The sequence below is a fragment of the Protopterus annectens genome, chromosome 9.part0 (genome assembly GCF_019279795.1).
Source record: "Protopterus annectens isolate FY-2018-M chromosome 9.part0, PAN1.0, whole genome shotgun sequence".
Taxonomy (NCBI): domain Eukaryota; kingdom Metazoa; phylum Chordata; order Ceratodontiformes; family Protopteridae; genus Protopterus; species Protopterus annectens.
In genome coordinates, this window is record NC_056743.1 from 1,085,550,158 (window position 1) to 1,085,567,657 (window position 17,500).

Below are 17,500 nucleotides of genomic sequence, written 5' to 3' on the forward strand. Positions count from 1 at the left end.
ACAATGTTAAGCATTAATACAGACTGTTAGTAGATTGTGTGACCTGTCATTATCCTAGTGTTTCTTTATAGCATAAAACATGGGACTGTGATGATGTGCATATAGTATGTGATACTCCCTCTGGTCGAGCCCTGAATGTTCTGCAGAAGATCTCCATGCTGCTGGAAGCATGGGTGAGGTTAATGGCCATGCATCCTATGTTACATTATATGGAGAAAGTGCCGGACATTCACTTTTCTGCCATAGGACATTACCAAACCTGGACTTACTGGACATTTGAAGTACTATATTAACTTACTGACTAAAATTATTACAGTTAATTCTTCTCATGAAATCCTTACTCCCAAGTATCTACAGAAATACTCTGTGTCCAGTTATCCAATCTGTTGGCATGCTTTGCATCAAGTATGTATGTAGTTAGCAATGACTTGATTAGTTATTGTTGAATGTTGCTGGTTTTTCTCTGACCTACTGTATATCTGCCTTTGGTAACATATGTTGCCGTTCGACACATACAGCTGCATTATAATTGGTGTGTTAAATCTGCTACATGCAATTTAAAAAGTCATGGAATCAAAGAAACCTGAGACATTCAAAATCTCTGGGAAAGAAACAGGCTGTATTAGCAGGAGCTATAAGTAGTTCATCCATTGGGTAGGGAAACAGCAGACTGTGTAAACAGCCTAACCTTTGCCTAAAAAGATAACTTTCTACAAAAAAAAATCAGTAGTAAAATAAATGCCAATATTTAAATCAGCCAAGGCTGAAATAGACAGCCAATATGGAAAAAAACATGAATGAACCATTAACTAAAACTGCAAACCTACCTTCACATTGGGTGCAGCCTCTGTGCTGTTGGGCTGTACTGCCTCCTGAATCTGAAATACTTGTTGCATCAATAGGTCGCAGTATAGTCGCAGCTCTGACATTTTGGTTTTAAGGGAGTCTTTGCTTTCAGTGAATTCTGGTACAGAAAGAAAAAAAAGCAGATTTAAAAGAAAAACAGATGCACAAGTAATACTAATGGAAATGCAAACTTTTCAATTAGTATGAACCATTGTAGGTACAAGGAAGAAATGAGGACTCCTTGCTATTAAAGCTTCCACTTTCAAAATGTACTTAAAGCTGGTTCTTTACACTTGGTCTGGAACTAAGGAGAGAAGACCTACCAAATTCTATTCCACTCTTGGTTTCTTCCAGAAATAGTAACATTAGAACATAAATGTAAAGAAAGTAAGAATAAACATCTCTCTCTCTGGTTAGTTATTTCAGGATCAGGAGGTAAAATTTCTGATGGAATACTAGTACCGACTCTGTGACAAAAGGTGTGTAAAGGAGAGAATGACAAACACAATGAAAAGGTAAACAACAACCCGCAAAGAACAAGATCAAAAGTGCCACCAAATGGCAAAAAGGCTACCCCTCCTACTTACCCATCTCTGTTGGTGTCCCACAAGGATCAATTTTGAGCCCCTTACTAGACAATCTTTTCAGCAATGATCTACATACCACCTCTATAAATGCATCAATTATTCAATATGCAGATGATTCTACCCTTATCTGCTCAGCTAAGATCTTATCCTCACTGCAAAAACTAACACAATATTCATTTACTGCAATTGAAAATTGGCTTGATAATTCCTCCTGAATGCAAAGAAAAGATAATGTTATTTACCACAAAACAATTCTCTGCCCAATAGAACCTCTTCAAAATAACTTGAAAGAGAACAACCAAAATCGAACTAGTCCCTGCACACTAAATTACAAGGTATCATGACAGACACCTGAAATCTTCCAAGTAACCAGTAAAGTTAATCAAAAACTTTGATTATATAGGATAAAACCTTTTGTTTTTGAGCAGTATGAGGACTAAAAGAATTATTGCATTAACTGTAATAAAGGCAAAATTCAACACCATAGTTGGTTATGGTAAAGTATGGGGACTGAAATCTAATACTAGGCTATTAAGTGGCATGTATCAGTTATCAAGGAATATGTTTTTCAATGGTTTGTCTTACAAAAAGTAGAACATGAAGGATGAAGGAGCAATAACAGATTAAAAAATATTGTCTGACTGGCTTAGTATGATTAGGCAACCAGCAGATGAACTTGTGTGCATTATTATAGGAAAAGAAATGTCGGCAAGAAAATAAGTTATGTACTCACTAGTACATTCCATGTTTGTTGTCCATAATCTCGCCTTCATTCTTGTTGGTTGGGTTTGGAACACAGCACTGGTTCGGACTTGGCCAAATACTAAAGCTTGAAAGCTTCCACTGCCTCGAGGCTATACCCTATCATGCTTAGGGAAGATAACCCAGATCTTGTTTGCAAATAATAACACATCTGAATTTTATATACCAAAAATCGTAATAGCTATTAGCCTATGCCTCAAGAGGCAGAAGGGAAGCAGAGAACACACTTTGCAACTAATACAAATTTCCTCTCAATCCTCCAGGAGCAAAGGTTGGGGAAAGGAGGGTGGGACGCAAGAATGAAGGTGAGATTATGGACAACAAACATGGAACGTTATGGTGAGTACATAACTTCTTAATGTTATGTTGTTCTATCTCGCCTTCATTCTTGCTGGTTGGGACAGCGTCCCTAGCACCTTCTTTCTTGGGTGACTCAAGGGAATAAATTCTTCAAAATAGTAGAACCAAAGGAAGCCCTGTTCCGGGAGGCCAACGTCTACTTTGTAATGAGTGATAAAGGTATGGGGTTTGACCCATGTGGCTGCAGCACATATTGAATCCATAGGTAATCTGGCATGAAATGCGGTCGAAGTTGACATGGCTCTTGCCGAATGGCCTCTAATCTTTCCTGGCAGTTGTCTCTGATGAGAATTATATGCGTGGGTAATAGTATCAGTAAGCCATTGTGACAAGGTAATTTTTGATACTGGAGCACCTTTCCTGTTATCTGAGAAAGAAACGAATAACTGGTCAGACTTTCAAATTTCCTTTGTTCTATGCAAATAGAAGTGTAAGTCTGTGTACATCCAGTTGGTGTAGGGAATATTCTGCCTTGTTGCCATAGTTTGGAAAGAAAGCAGGCAGGTCGATGGAGTGATTTAAACTGGTTTCAGAATATATTTTGGGAAGGAACCAAGGATTTGTTCTAAGAGAGACTATCTTTTTGAAAAACTAAGTAGGGAGGGCGTATGGATAGTGCTTGAAGTTCCGAAACCAACCTAGCTGAAGTAATGGCTACCAGAACCTGTTTTCCAGGTTAGAAATTTTAGTTGGCAAGAGGAAGCTGGTTCGTATGATGGGAGAATCAGAGTAGCTAGTACCAAATTAAGGTCCATAGGAGGTGGTGGTTCTCTTATTGGAGGCCTTAGTAAAAATGTACCTCCAGGAAGGCTTTGCACATAGAGGTCTTAGTAAACAAATGTACCTATCAGGAAAGTACAGTTGTGTACACTTAGCATAAATGTAGATGTTCGAGTGTATTCACTGTTGCAGTCATTACATTTGGATAATCTGCTGGCAGGTTGCCCTCAGTCAGCCTGATTAACAAAGTCTTGGGTCCTGTGTTGGTTGCTGTCCCTTCTTCCATGACGTCAGGTCATCAGGGGTATAAAACATGCAGCCGACACCATTACATCAGTTTTTCTTGCCCCTGATGTCAGGTGCCCCCCCAAATGGGGAGCACAATATATAAATAATTAAAAACACAAAAATATACCTCCAAACAAAATCAAATGCAACAAAAAGGCTTTTAAGTATAGTAAAAGAAAGTAGAGGTATAGTAAGAGAAAAACGGGGCTGGAGGGAGGGTAACCAGGACTGCAACAGTGAATACACTCTAACATTTACATTTATGTTAAGTGTACACAACTGTACTATGTTCTTCATGTTTCACTGCTGCAGTCATTACATTTGGGTAGATTCCCAAAGCTATGGTTGGGAGGATGGATTTATACAGCATTAGGATTGGCTATAAGGCTCTGCAAAACAGCAGTGGCAAAGTCAGCTTTGGATTTAGAGAAAATTGGTAAGTGATAATGCTTGGTGAAAGTATGAACTGAACTCCAGGTAGCAGCTTCTAGAATATCCCTGGTAGGAACACCTCTGAGGAAGGCTGTAGAAGTAGATGCAGCCCTGGTGGAAAGGGATCTGATCCCCTGGGGGATAGGTTTTCCATGGTGCTTACAGCAGAAATTAATACAATGGCTTATCCATTTAGAAATGGTTTGCTTTGAGATAGCCTTTCCCTCTCCCCTACAACAAATGCTACCAGAAGTTGTTCAGATTTTCTTAAAGATTTAGTCCTGTCCAAGTAAAATCGAAGTTGTCTGTGTACATCCAATGAATACAGAATCCACTCCCCACTTGTTCTGTGGATTGGGAAAGAAAGTTGGCAAATGAATGGACTGATTAAGAGCCACACTGGATACCACCTTGGGCATGAAGGATGGATTGGTCCTCAGTAACACCCTGTCCGCATGAAGGATGATGAAAGGCTCCACTGCCATAAGGGCCTGTAATTCAGAAATCCTTCTAGCTGAAGTGATTGCTAAAAGGAAGGCAGTTTTCCAGGAAAGAAATTTTAAGTCTGCAGTAGCAGTTGGCTCAAAAGGAGGTAGAGTGAGTTTCTCCAATACAAAGTTAAGGTCACAGGCAGTGGTTGGAGCTCTCCTGGGTGGTCTCAAGTTTTTGCCCCCTCTGAGATACTGCTTTAGCAGGGGATGAGAGAAGGGGGGGCGGGGGTTTCTGTGTTGTAATGAGCTGAAATGACTGCGGCATGGATTTTTAAGGAAGAAAATGACAGGCCCTTGTGAAGCATCTCAGTTATGTATTGCAAAATCTGAGGTAAATTGGGCGCTGCTGTGCTCATCCCTTGAGATTAATTCCAGGCACAAAATCTTCTCCATTTGACAGCATAAGATTTTCTAGTACTAGGTCTTCTTGCCTGCAAAATGACATCCATCACAGGTTTGCTGAGAGATGCTAAGGGGGAATTTAAATGATTAGCCAAGCTGCAAGATTAAATGTTTGGAGCTGAGGGTGCAGAATTTGGTTCTCCTGCTGAGACAGTAAGGAAGGTGTCTGTGGCAAGTGCCATGGAGAAATTTGTGACAGACTGCACAGGAGTGGGTACCACTGTTGGCGAGGCCAGTCTGGAGCAATCAAAATCATTTTTGGTTTGTCCTGTTTGACTTTTAGTAGAACTTTGGAGAGCAGAGGCAGAGGGGGAAAGGCATACACGGTTTTTCTAGCTGAACGGACAGAGCATCCACTTTCCAGGCTTTTTTGTGAGGAGTTATTGTGCATAATTTGTCCAACTGGTAGTTCTGGGGTAAGGCAAAAAGATCTATGTCTGGGCTCCCTCATTTGCGTGTCAACATGCTGAAAATCTGTGGTTCCAGTTTCCATTCGTGTGGGTCCATGAGATTTCTGCTTAGTTTGTCTGCCAGAATATTCAGCTTTGCTGGCAGGAATTGAGCTTGTAGTTGTACTTGATAGCTCAAGGCCATGTTCCACAATACCATGGCTAGTCTGCAGAGGAGGTAGGAATGTGAAACTCCCTGCTTGTTTATGTATCACATAACCGTGGTGTTGTCTTTATCATTAGTTGTCCTGGATGAAGGTAGTACTTGAAGGTGGTCAGTGCATTCTGTACAGCTAGCATTTCTTTTTGATTGATATGAAGGTGCATTTGATTTGGGCTCCATTTGCCCTGAATGCATTTCCCTGCCAGATGAGCCCTCCATGCATAGTCTGATGAGTCTGTAATTGGGGTTTGGGTGGCAGGGGGTGGTGTGAATGGCAGTCCCTTGTTTTGGTGGTAGGCCTCTGCCCACCATAGGAACTCTAGTTGCAGGCAAGGTATGATAGGAATCATTGTTTCCAGGCTGTGACAATGCTGACTCCATAAACTTTTTAAGTACCACTGAAGTTTCCTCATATGCAGTCTTGCATATGGAATTAGAAGAATGCAGGAGGCCATGAACCCCAAGGCTTGCAGTATTTGTCTTGCAGAAAGCAGGGTTTTTGTGGCCACCTGTTTGAAGTAAGTCACCAAATGAATTTGCTTTTCTGGCATTAAGGAAAGCCATCTGGGCAGTTGTATTCAAGCTTGCACCCAGGAATGTAATTTTTTGAGAGGGTACCAGTTGTGATCTCTTTTAGTTTATGGTGTACCCTAGACAAGTTAGAACCCTTTTTACAAACGCCAGATGTTTTAGAAGAATGGCCTGGTTTTCTGCCTGAATTAAACAATCATCCAGGTATGGATATATTTGAATATTTCTTTGCCTGCAAAATGCAATTACTGGAGCCAGGCACTTTGTAAATACCCTGGGTGCAGTAGATAAGCCAAAGGGCAGTGCAGAGAATTGATAATGCAAGTAGCCTGCTTTGAAGCGTAGGCATCTTCTGCAAGATTCCCTGATTGGAATATGCAGGTAAGCCTCTTTTAAATCTAGAGTTGCCAACCAGGCATCTTTGCCTAGCATAGGAAGTAACTGGTGAGGAGTCAGCATCTTGAATTTTGGAATGTCCAGAAAGGTGTTTAGAATAGACAGGTCCAGAATTGGACGCCATGAATTGTCTTTTCTGTGTACCAGGAAAAGCCTGGAATAGAAACCTTGTCCCTTTTCCTCTTCTGGTACCGGTTGTATAGCCCCCCCATGTTTAGGAGGGAAAGTACTTGTTTCTGAGCCTCTGCCCACTGATTTGGGGGCAGGTCTGGCCACCTGTTTAGAGTTGGCAACGTGTGGAAATGAAATCTGTATCCCTGGGAAACTAGATTTAAAACCCATTTGTCCTGGGTTATAAGTTGCCAGGTTTTTGCATGAAGAGACAGCTTTTCCCAAAAAGGGGCGGCTAAGCGGTAAGTGCTTGGTAATTCTAAAGGAAAGTCATTGAGACTGTTTACCATAGGGTGGAGTCTTCTTTCCAGATTTGGAAGTGGAAGCACCCCATTGCTTAGTTCTGAAAGTACCTTGGGACTGAAACCTGGTGCTTTTGGAATGTCTGGGTTTGGCTTGAGTGGCTCTGGAAGGAACTGGAAAGGACCAGTTCTTAGTAGGCCAATGCCTATTAAATCTTGGAGGTTGTACTTGTAAGAAATCTTTTCACAGTTTGCATAGATTTAGCTTTATCTTCCATCTTTTTTAGAACTTCTTCAGCCTTATTACCACCAAACAGACGGTCCTGCTGCAAAGGAGCATTCAACAGTTTTGCTTTAACATGATCAGGCAGAGATTGCTCCTTAAGCCAAGCATGCCTTCTAAGCACAGACCCAGTAACAGCAGCCTTGCAAGAGGCCTCCAAAGACTCAAAACCACATTGCAAAGTATGTTTTCCAACTTGTTCAGCTGAATGCAATAAATCCTGTAAATCCTTATTTTCCACAGTCAGAAATCAACATAATTTTCTGTTTAAGCAGTCCCATGATACACTGTTGATATTTTAGCATATGGAATTGACAGTTTAAAGCCCTGATTGCCAAGGTTGCAGGAGTATAAACCTTTTTACCCTATCTATCCAGCGCCCTGGAGTCTCTATCAGAAGGGGTAGGATTTTTAGCAGTAGAAGCCTTAATGCCCTTGGGCACCTAAGAAATGTTTCAGGGTCCGCAACAGGATTTTTGAAAAGGAATTTGTGGGACTCAGGAACCTTGTAGTATCTGTCTGGTTTACAAGGGGCCGGAGGCAGGGAATCAGGGGCCATACTGGATTCTGAAAACACATCATCAACAATGTCTAGTACAGGAGGTATAGCCAATGGCCTATGCTGAGGAAGAAGAAGGAAATCCCTAAGCCTCTTTTTGGATTCAGAAAAATCCTGACTTTCCCAGTGGAAATGCTCCCTTAAGGTATGTAAAGTTTCCCCAAAAGAAAAATCCTCAGGGGGAAAAGCAGAAGGAATGGAATCCTCTGCATCAGAATCCTCATAAGTAGGTATGGACAAATCCATGTCATTAGAAGAGTCAGAAGAGGCAGAGTCCTGTTCAGAAGATTCATAGTCAAGTTCAGCCCTAGGCCACAGAGGGGGGGGGGGTTGACTACCCCCGATTAGAGTAATTAAATCTTCAGCCATTTTGATCATTTGTTTTTTTAGGCATAGGGGCCTGAACATGTGGCCTGGGCATTGTTTTTTTAGACATAGATCGTGATTTTGGCCTTAATACTGAAGGTGGTGTTGGTTTAATATGCAAGTCTGTAGGCCTGAATACACCCTCAGAAGCCGGTGACTGCAGAGTGGCTCTGGACCCATCCAAGGTAGAGACATCCGCGGGTTCTATAGTTTGAGCATCTCGTGGCATACCGGACTCCGAATGGGTCTCAAACCAGAAGTAGCAGGTATCAGGGGCTGTGAAATCGCCTCACTGAGTACCAGCGAACTGGTGACTGGCTTAGGAGAAGTGTCGTTGGCAGTTCTGGACCTCAATGGCCTGTCTCTGTCTTTTTCTTTGCGTTTTTTCGGTATTCCAGTAGTCGGATGGCTAACCAATGTCATTTCTGGATAATTAAATCGAAAACTGAAATATTTAGAAGCAAAAATGTACAGACGATGGATAGTGCACTGATTAAATAAAACACAAAACCAACAGCAAGGTACGTCGTGGTCACAGCCTAGGCAAGGAATACAGTACAAATGAAAATCCTTATGAGGTATTTGCTTCCCACAAGTAATACAATTATTAACTTTTACTGATATTGGTAAGGAACAAGAAAAAGTTTCCCCAATGGGGTACTTAGCTTTTAGTTGAAGACTGGTTCTGAAACTCGAAAACGAAAATTTCAGGAGTCGGCCGACCGGCCCTTGCGAACTGCTTCTGCTTCGGGCACCGCGCAGCAAGAAAGACTGATGTAATGGCATTGGCTGCATGTTTTATATCCCCGACGACCTGACGTCATGGAAGAAGGGACAGCAACCGACGCAGGACCCAAGACTTTGTTAACCAGGCTGAAAGAAGGCAACCTGCCAGCAGATTACCCAAATTAATGAAAGCAACAATGAAACACGAAGAACATGGCTTTGCCAAATCTGTGAGACATTATTTTTGATCCCATGTCTTCTGTGTGGTAGTTACATATGGCAGCTAATTGCACTCGTATGGTGGCTGCTGCTGCGCCTTCATTAAAACTTTCTGCTAAGAACTCCAAAATTGTACTTACAAGGACTGTGAAGGTTTCTATGTGATTCTTGGAAGCACAACAAGAAAATATTTTCCATTTGCTAGCATAAAGCTTTCTAGTTGTTGTCTTAGGAGTTGAAACTAGAATATGTCTCACTGCAGGGGATTTGTCTGGAAGCCTGGCTAAGACTGGAAGTGGAGCAGGAAAGCTGTCAGATGGAGGGTCTGGATAGAGGGATGGAGCGTCCCTGACTGATGAGTCAGAAGATCTGGTACTGGATCCAGGATCCACAGCTCTTCCCTGAGATGGGGCCATAGGAAAAGAAACCAGATCTGATGAAGCCAGTATGGAGTGATGAGCATTAACCTGCAACTCAATGCTTTGGCTTTCTGAAAAACTTTGGGGATTCAAGGGAATGGGGGAAAGGCATAAAGTCCTGGGGGCCAAACGTGAATGAATGCATCTCTTGGTAACTCCCCCAGTGGGGGAATTAGGGCAAGGTAGCTGCTGCATTTGGTGTTCATGGATGTGGCAAACAGGTCACAGCAAGGCTGGCCCCATTGGGAAAAATCTGGTTCACAATATCCTGTTTTAGGGACCACTCATGAGGTATCAGAATTGCTCTGCTCAATTTGTCCGCTATAACGTTGGATTTCCCCGGAATATGTGCTGCAATCAGAAAATGTTGAGAAGAGACTGCCCACTGCCATAATTTTTGAGCCTCTCAACACAGGGGGTAGGATCTGGTTCTGCCTTGTTTGTTGATATACCACACCACTGACATGTTGTCTGTCTATATTGCAATCGTGCCCAGTGAAAGAGAGTTCTGGAATGCCTGCAATGCTAGAAGCACCACTCTCATCTCTAGGACACTGATGTGCATGTGGTACTAGTGTTCCTGCCAAGTTCCTTGGACGGTCTTTCCCAGATAATGCCCCCCACCCTAACTGGGAAGCAGCCGTGGTCCCTGGGGCTACTGGTTGGGGGAGAGTGAATGGCCTACCTTGAGTTATCTGCGTGGAATAAAGCCATCAATATAGGTCTTTCTTGCAGGAGTCTGTAATGAAGATCTTGTGGGACATGGGTAACTCCTGCATGGACCACTGAGTGAAGAGGAGCCACTGAAGGACACTCATATGAAGACATGCCAGAGGTACTAATGTTATGGCAGCTACCACAGTGCCCAAAGACCTTTAGAACCAATGTTGCCTGTACTGTCAGCAAGATGGACACTTGATACCGCAGTGTCTGTACCCTGTCGTGAGGCAATTTTGCTGCCATGTCTACTGTGTTTAAGTCTGCTCCTATAAATGTAATATGCTGTGATGGCAAGGCAGATTTTATGAAATCTATGGTAATGCCCAGTTCCGAGCAACGGTGAACGGTGGTGTCGCTTGCTTTGGTTCGTAGACTCTCAGTGGAGGGGGTCAGGAGCCAGTCATCTAAGTACGGAAACACCCAGAATCCTAGATGCCTCAGGTGAGCCGTGACTAAAGCCATGCATTTGTTGAACACTCTGGGGGCTGTAGTGAGACCAAAGGGCAGAACTCGGAACTGGTAATGACTGGCTCTCATCCGGAAGTGTAGATGTCTCCAGGATCACCTGTCCATGTTTATATGGTAGTACGCATCCTGGAGATCTACTGAGTACATCCAGTTGTCTTTTCTCAGAAAAGGGAGAATAGACTGCAGTGTCACCATCCGGAGCTTTGATTTTTTTATGGACTTGTTCAGCCTGCTGAGATCCAAAATGGGTCTCCAGTCCCCTGTTTTCTTTGGAACTAAAAAGAACCTTGAGTAAGTTCCAGATCTGATTTGGTCTGCGGGGACTTCCTGGATGACTTTTCGAGTAACCTTTGTATCTCTAGGGCTGCTTGATCCCTTTGACTGGGTGGAATGTCAGAGACTGATTTTGATTGTAGGGGTGGAGAGGAGAAGGGTATATTGTACCCCCTGGATATTGTTGACTGTACCCATTTATCTTGAGTGATGTTCAGCCAGGCTTTTGGGTACATTGATAGCCTGCCCCCGACTGCCTCCAGAGGTAGACAGGCGGGCCTCCTTTCAGGAGCCCTGGAAGGGTCTGTCTGCCAGAGAACACATTTCTGTCACCCTGGTTTTGCAGCTGCAAGGTCAGCATCTTCCACTGTTATCTCCCCCTCTGCCTCTGGGGAAAGATTCACCACATGCATCTGAATAAGCTCTGAGATTTGCGGAACCACATTTTCCTGCCCTTTTGGCCTATGGGGTAAGGCCTGGTTGGGAGGGAAAAATGTACTCCCACAGCAGACAGAGTTTTGCCTTCTTGTTCGCACCTGGTCAGAGTCTCTTTAACCTTAGGCCCAAACAAGGACGAGCCATCAAAAGGGGCATTAGTAAAGGAAGACTTGAAGGGCTCAGCAAACTCGCAAAGGTGCATCCAGGAATGCCTCCTCAGAGCAATTCCTCTACCAGCTGCCCCACTCGCATCATCAGCTGCATACGAAATGAGCCGCATAGAGGAGTTGACTACTGAATTTAAGGTAGCAAGCTGGATGGCCACCTTGTCTGGAACCCCTCCAGCTGTGGAACCTTGGAGGGTATCTTATAGCTCCTTTAGGAGATCCCTCTGAAGTCTGGTAAAATGGGTCAAATAGTTCAGTGATCTGAGTGTAAATGCCACTGACAAGAAAGTCCGCTTCCCATACCCGTCCATTGTCTGAGACTCCTTATTCGGCAGATGGACAGATGAAGACATCTCAGCTAACTCCTTTTTGGTGGCAGCCACCACCACCATAGTATCTACTGGGACACCTTTGGTTAAAAAAGTCTTTGTCTGATGGAGCAGTTATAAATTTGTTGGGCCTCCTCGGAACAGGTTCCATGGAATCTGGAGAGCCCCACACCTTTCGGCTAATAACGTTGAGGAGCTGGTCAAAAGGCAGAGACACCCAAGAGGTGGAGGTTCGAGAACGAAATGCCTCCAGATATACAGACTCACATTCAGGAGTGAAGGTCTTCCAGCCACCTCTCTGCTTCATGATCTCTAGGATGTCTGAGAAGGAGACATCCTCAGAGGGTAACCGTGGGGACCCATCTGAATCATTCAAGTCTGTATCAGAAGTGACCAATTTCTCAGGGGAGTCTAGATGTTTCCTCTTACATGTTCTCCTCTGAGGGACCTCTCCGGAGGGATCCTCTGGGGAGGTGTCACAAGAGAGGGACTCACCCAGTATGGTGTCCTGGGCCATTGGTTCTCTATGCCTGGGGTTGAGGGATGGCAGAGAGGCAGATGCTGGCACTTTTTGGGGAAGAGTGCTAGAATCCGTAAGTGGAGCCAATGAGGGTGACAGCACACTCCTCATCACCTTGAAGGCACCACAACCCAGGTCCAAGGAAGCTTCTGGCTCCGAACAGCCAGGAAACTCCTCTCGCACCAAGGAGGTGGGCTCCGAGGCAGATGTAGGCGCCGAGCTCAGCCATGCCAATGCCCAAAGAGGTAGATTCGGATCAGACAGGGGAAGCGTTGGCTCCCAGACCTTTCAACCAAAGATGGTCTGAATACCCCCCCCCCCTTGCATAGGGCTGAGAGACTAAGGAATAGGGAGGGTTATGAACAATATAGGTACACAAATTTTTTTTGGGGGGAGCAAGAAAGGGGAGGGGGAGATACTAGGATAACTCAGTACCAACCTCCCCGACTTGGAAAATAATTCCATTCTGCAAGATGAAATGAACCCCTATAGATACACTTTACAACATTTTAATACATACAGTTTTAGTCATATTTCCTTAACCAAAGAACATTTTTGTCTCTTATCAAAGGGAACCAAGTTTATTCCTAGTAGAAGGGAAGATTTAACCAAAACAATTATGGATGTTAAAACCTTTACTATGAAAATTAATTTCCAGGTTATATTTGATCAGAATAAAAACTATGAACTAGGAGATCTGGTAAAAAGAAGTACATACAATCCCCCATTGCACCCCCAGATAAACAATCTAGAGAATATACTCGAGAATGAAATAAGAAAGAAATATGGGAAAGTACACTATATAAGGAACTTAAGCCAGGCTGAAAGCAGCATCCTTGATGAACTAAGAGGAGATTCAGGCTTAACAATTATGAAACCAGACAAAGGTGGGGGAATAGTATTGATGAACAGCCTAGACTATGAGGGAAAAATGAACGAACTCTTAAGAGATCCTAATAAATACTTCACAATTTCAAAAAATGAAATAAATATTAGTTACAGAAGGATAGATATGGCCTTAGAAAGTTTATTTTTAGATGGATTGTTAGACAGGAAGACATATGATTTTTTAAAAGTGGACAAACCTAAAATTTCAACTATTTTTGGGATCCCCAAAATACATAAGAATGGAATGGATCCCCCTTTGAGGCCAATAGTTTCGGCTGAGGGTTCCAAAACTTTACCCCTAGCTAAATTCATGGATGTTAAGCTCAAGAAACTGTGGCTTAAGAGAACCAACATTTTGAGAGATTCTTGGGATCTTCTAAGGACTTTGAATCATGATCTATATAATGAAAATTTACGTTTCCTAACAATTGATGTTGTAGATTTGTTCTCAAGCATCCCCCACAGTGATAGACTACGATACCTGGAAGAACTAAGTTTTGAGGATGAGATTTTAACCCATGATGAGTGTCCTGTGGTGATGGGGCTTATAGATTTGGTCCTAAAGTTTAACTTCATTTACTTCAAAGGTGAATTTTTTCACCAGAAGAAAGGAGTAGCAATGGGTGCCGCTTGTGCACCCACCTATGCCAATTTGGTCTTAGTCAAATGGGAAGAGAAGATGGTAACCAAATTAATATACAGTAACAAGTGGTCACTTTATAGAAGATTCCTGGATGACATACGTATCCTATGGGAAGGGCCAAAAGAAGAAATAGAAAAATTAATTGAATATATTAACAACAGTACTAATTTTCTTGAATTTACATACAGATTAAATTATGAGAAGTTGGAGTAGTTGGATATAGAAATATACAAGGAAAATTCACGTTTTAATTCCAGGGTGTATAGAAAGAGTACCTATTCTAACTCTTATTTGCACTTTGAAAGTGCTCATCTTTGTACTCCAAGAAAAATATAGTTAAAGGACAATATATTAGGGCCTGTAGGATGATGTTCAGAGACGAAGACTTTGAAATGCAAAAAAGTTTACTAAGGAAAATGTTTAAGACGAGGAAATACCCAGATGATATGATAGACAAAATTGAGACAGAAGTGACAGAAAGGAGATCAAATGATTTTAAGCCAATATTAGGATTATCAGTACTTGATAGGGTAGGCCCAGTAAAAAAGGCAAATTACAATTTTGGCAGTGCACTCATTTTGGAGTATGATGCATGTACAAAAATGGTAAGACAAACTATAGATAAGGAATGGAATACATTTTTAGCATTTAATGACTTAGAAAACCTAAAGAATGAAAAGCTAAGAGTAGTTTATAAGAATTCAAGTAACTTAAAACTTTTATTGGAAAATGGTACAAACCAAGAAGTTCAAAGACGGAGAAAAAGGAAGGGAACGTTCAAATGTGGACATTGTCAACAGTGTGCATACATTAGCAATGCAGAAAGTGTGTATTTGGAAAGCAGGAGTATCACCCTGGAAGGCAAGGATTTCAATAATTGTGACTCCTCTGGGCTTGTATATTTAGCAAAATGTCACACCTGTGAAGCATTCTATATAGGGAAGACAGAGCATAAGCACAGGAGAAGGGTATACGAACATATGTATGACCTAGAAACAAACAAACAGACTAATGTATTGTATAAACACAAACAAAACTGTGAAAATGCGTACTATACATTTTTTGTGGTAGAAAGGGTGGAAATGTTTGGAGTACAGAGAATTATGGTGTCAGATCACTTTGGAGGTCAATAAGCCACCGGGTCTCAATGAACATATCTCCATACCCCCATTATTAAAATTGAGAGCGGCAAAACTGTGACATGCATTTGCACTTTATGTTGAATTTTATCATGTTTTTACCCATGTTTTTACCCATGTTTTCCAATAGTTACAGTGGGTGTTTAAGCTTTTTTGTATTTGTATTTTATTAAAAAGTAATCTACTTGACTCCAAGTAGACTTTCTCTATCTATTAAACCTAGCACTTCTTCCTAGCAACCTTATTACCTTGATCAGTTACTAGTTATAGATAGCATACCAAAGGCAAACCCCCATTTCTATAGGTCACTCCGTTCCAGATCTCTTTTAAAGTTTTTTGTTGCTCCCTTTTTACTTATGTGGGATATACGGCTAGTGTCTCTCCTGCTCTCCCAAAAAACCTGGGAGCCAGGAGGCAATGTTACGAATTTACCATGTTAACAAACAACCCTCTCCTCCTCCCCGCAAAACACAAATACATAGGAGATGCAACTATACACATTCACTGGGCTGAGCTGGAACAACATAGGACTAGCAAGACCAGCTCTCATAAGGTTACCACACACACTATAGACCCACACTCACATAGGCTACATCACAACCTCAAATCATACACACAAAAGAGCTACTCGGCGGCTCACACGTTAAAATCTACCAAAACAGCAGAGGCCACCAAAGCAGACACCCAAACAACCACCACAGGCCAACACAACACCTGCCAAACGCACCTACAGTCACCGCTGCTCTGATCACAGCCCTTGGGCCAAACACACACGCAGACACGTCACAACCACCACCGAACATGATCCAGACACACTGATCAGTCACCAGACTGAGTAAGGCCTCTGCACCAAAGTTTGCCTGTCGAGTAGCTGAATCCGCCAACACACACGCGTTCACCTCAGGCGCCTAGAGTAAAGGTACAAATATGAGCCAGTCATTGTCACGCTGGTGTAAAGCGACCTGAGGCATTACCTCAAACCCACGCATGAATGACCCTGACACCACGCTGCATGAAATAGCCCAGGCAGGTATGACCACATGAAAAGCAGTATCCTACCTTCTACCAAGAATGATGCCACAATACAGAGATAAGATGATCAGCTTTAACAATTGCACGATGATATGCTGTCATTCAACAACGCTCAATGTCTGTCTGCCTGGGATGATGACGTGCTGGACAAACCACGCTGCTTCGCAAGGACGACGCACCTGTCACGACCTGTTCGGATATTAGCCAAGGCTCTGCCACCCCCATAGTGCCTTTTTTAGATAGCGCCTTTTAGCTAAACCTACCACCCTAGAACACAACCAGGAGAAAAAAAACTAAGGTAATGCTGCTCAATGCCAGGAGTCTATGTCTCAAAATGCTGCCTTTTCGGGCCCTTCTCAGTATGGAAAATCGATGTCTGTGCAGTGACAGAAAACCTGGTTCAGGCTCCTGAGAGCACCCCGGCACTATCGGGTCCGCCCTGAAATCATGCGTTTTTACCCAAAATCCAGACAATACCGAATCCAGGTATCCATATTCATCAAGACACCCACACCTCAAGACTGGTGTAGCCTCCAGATGCACTAACTATAGGCAAGGTGCAATTAACAATAGGCAAGACTGCTCTACCAAAGATTGTAGCATGTTACAGGCCACCCTCACAAACTCAGGAACACCCAACAGGCTCAGGAAAGAAACACTCAAACACCATGTGTCTTAGACACCATCATAGTATCCTTCAATTACCCTAATATAGACTGGGAACCCTACTCAAGCCCCCAAACCCTATGGAACAAGGTTCTGGAATTCCCAAACTCGATACTTAAGCCCGGAACAACAAATCACCAAACATACACAAGGTCATCATCACACATATCTCATCATCACGAACATGGGGGTATCACGTCACTGGTGAGAAGTATTCCTCACTGGTGTCCACCCCACCTGAAAACTAAAGATCACCTGAAATAAATCACCCCACCTGGAAATAAAAGACCACAGTAAGAACTACCGAGCCGACCACTTCTAAAAGACTAGTGTGGTCTCCTTTGAGCCCGAGCCTCAAGAAAACAGTACTCACCAGCAGGAATCCTTACAAATGCCTTCACACCCAGCACCTGCAGGGCTGCATGGATAAAGCAATCCCAAAGCAAACAAATGGACTCTTTATATAAAACAAGCAGCGTCACTCCTGGTGGACCCCACTACAACACAAACTCTACAACAAAAGGAGAAGCTACTACAAGATAGAGCAAAAGACCTTAAAAACTTTAACAAGTAAAAAACCTATAAGTAAAAAACTGAGCTCTCAAAAATCGTGACAAATTTTGAGAAAAATTCATAAAAGACTCAAAAAAAAAGACAATCATGAGCCTTCTTTAGCTATGTTACGAAACCTGGAGAAGCCAGAAATGCTCAAACTAGTTCAAAATGATGTGAAGATTACTGATCCTACGAACATTGCCAACACACTGGCTGACAGGTTCAGTGCAAACTTCTCTCCCTCCCCCCA

General features: G+C 42.7%; 1 protein-coding gene across 3 annotated transcripts in view; it reads right to left on the reverse strand.

The window, feature by feature from the left end:
* The window catches only part of LOC122811820 (pleckstrin homology domain-containing family A member 3-like), a 547,265-nt gene that overhangs the window by 318,069 nt on the left and 211,696 nt on the right, over window positions 1–17,500 (reverse strand). For all 3 annotated transcript variants that reach the window (XM_044083925.1, XM_044083926.1, XM_044083927.1), the window contains one exon: window positions 828–964. In XM_044083925.1, coding sequence (XP_043939860.1) covers window positions 828–964 — 137 coding nt within the window. The remainder of the gene's footprint in view (window positions 1–827; window positions 965–17,500) is intronic.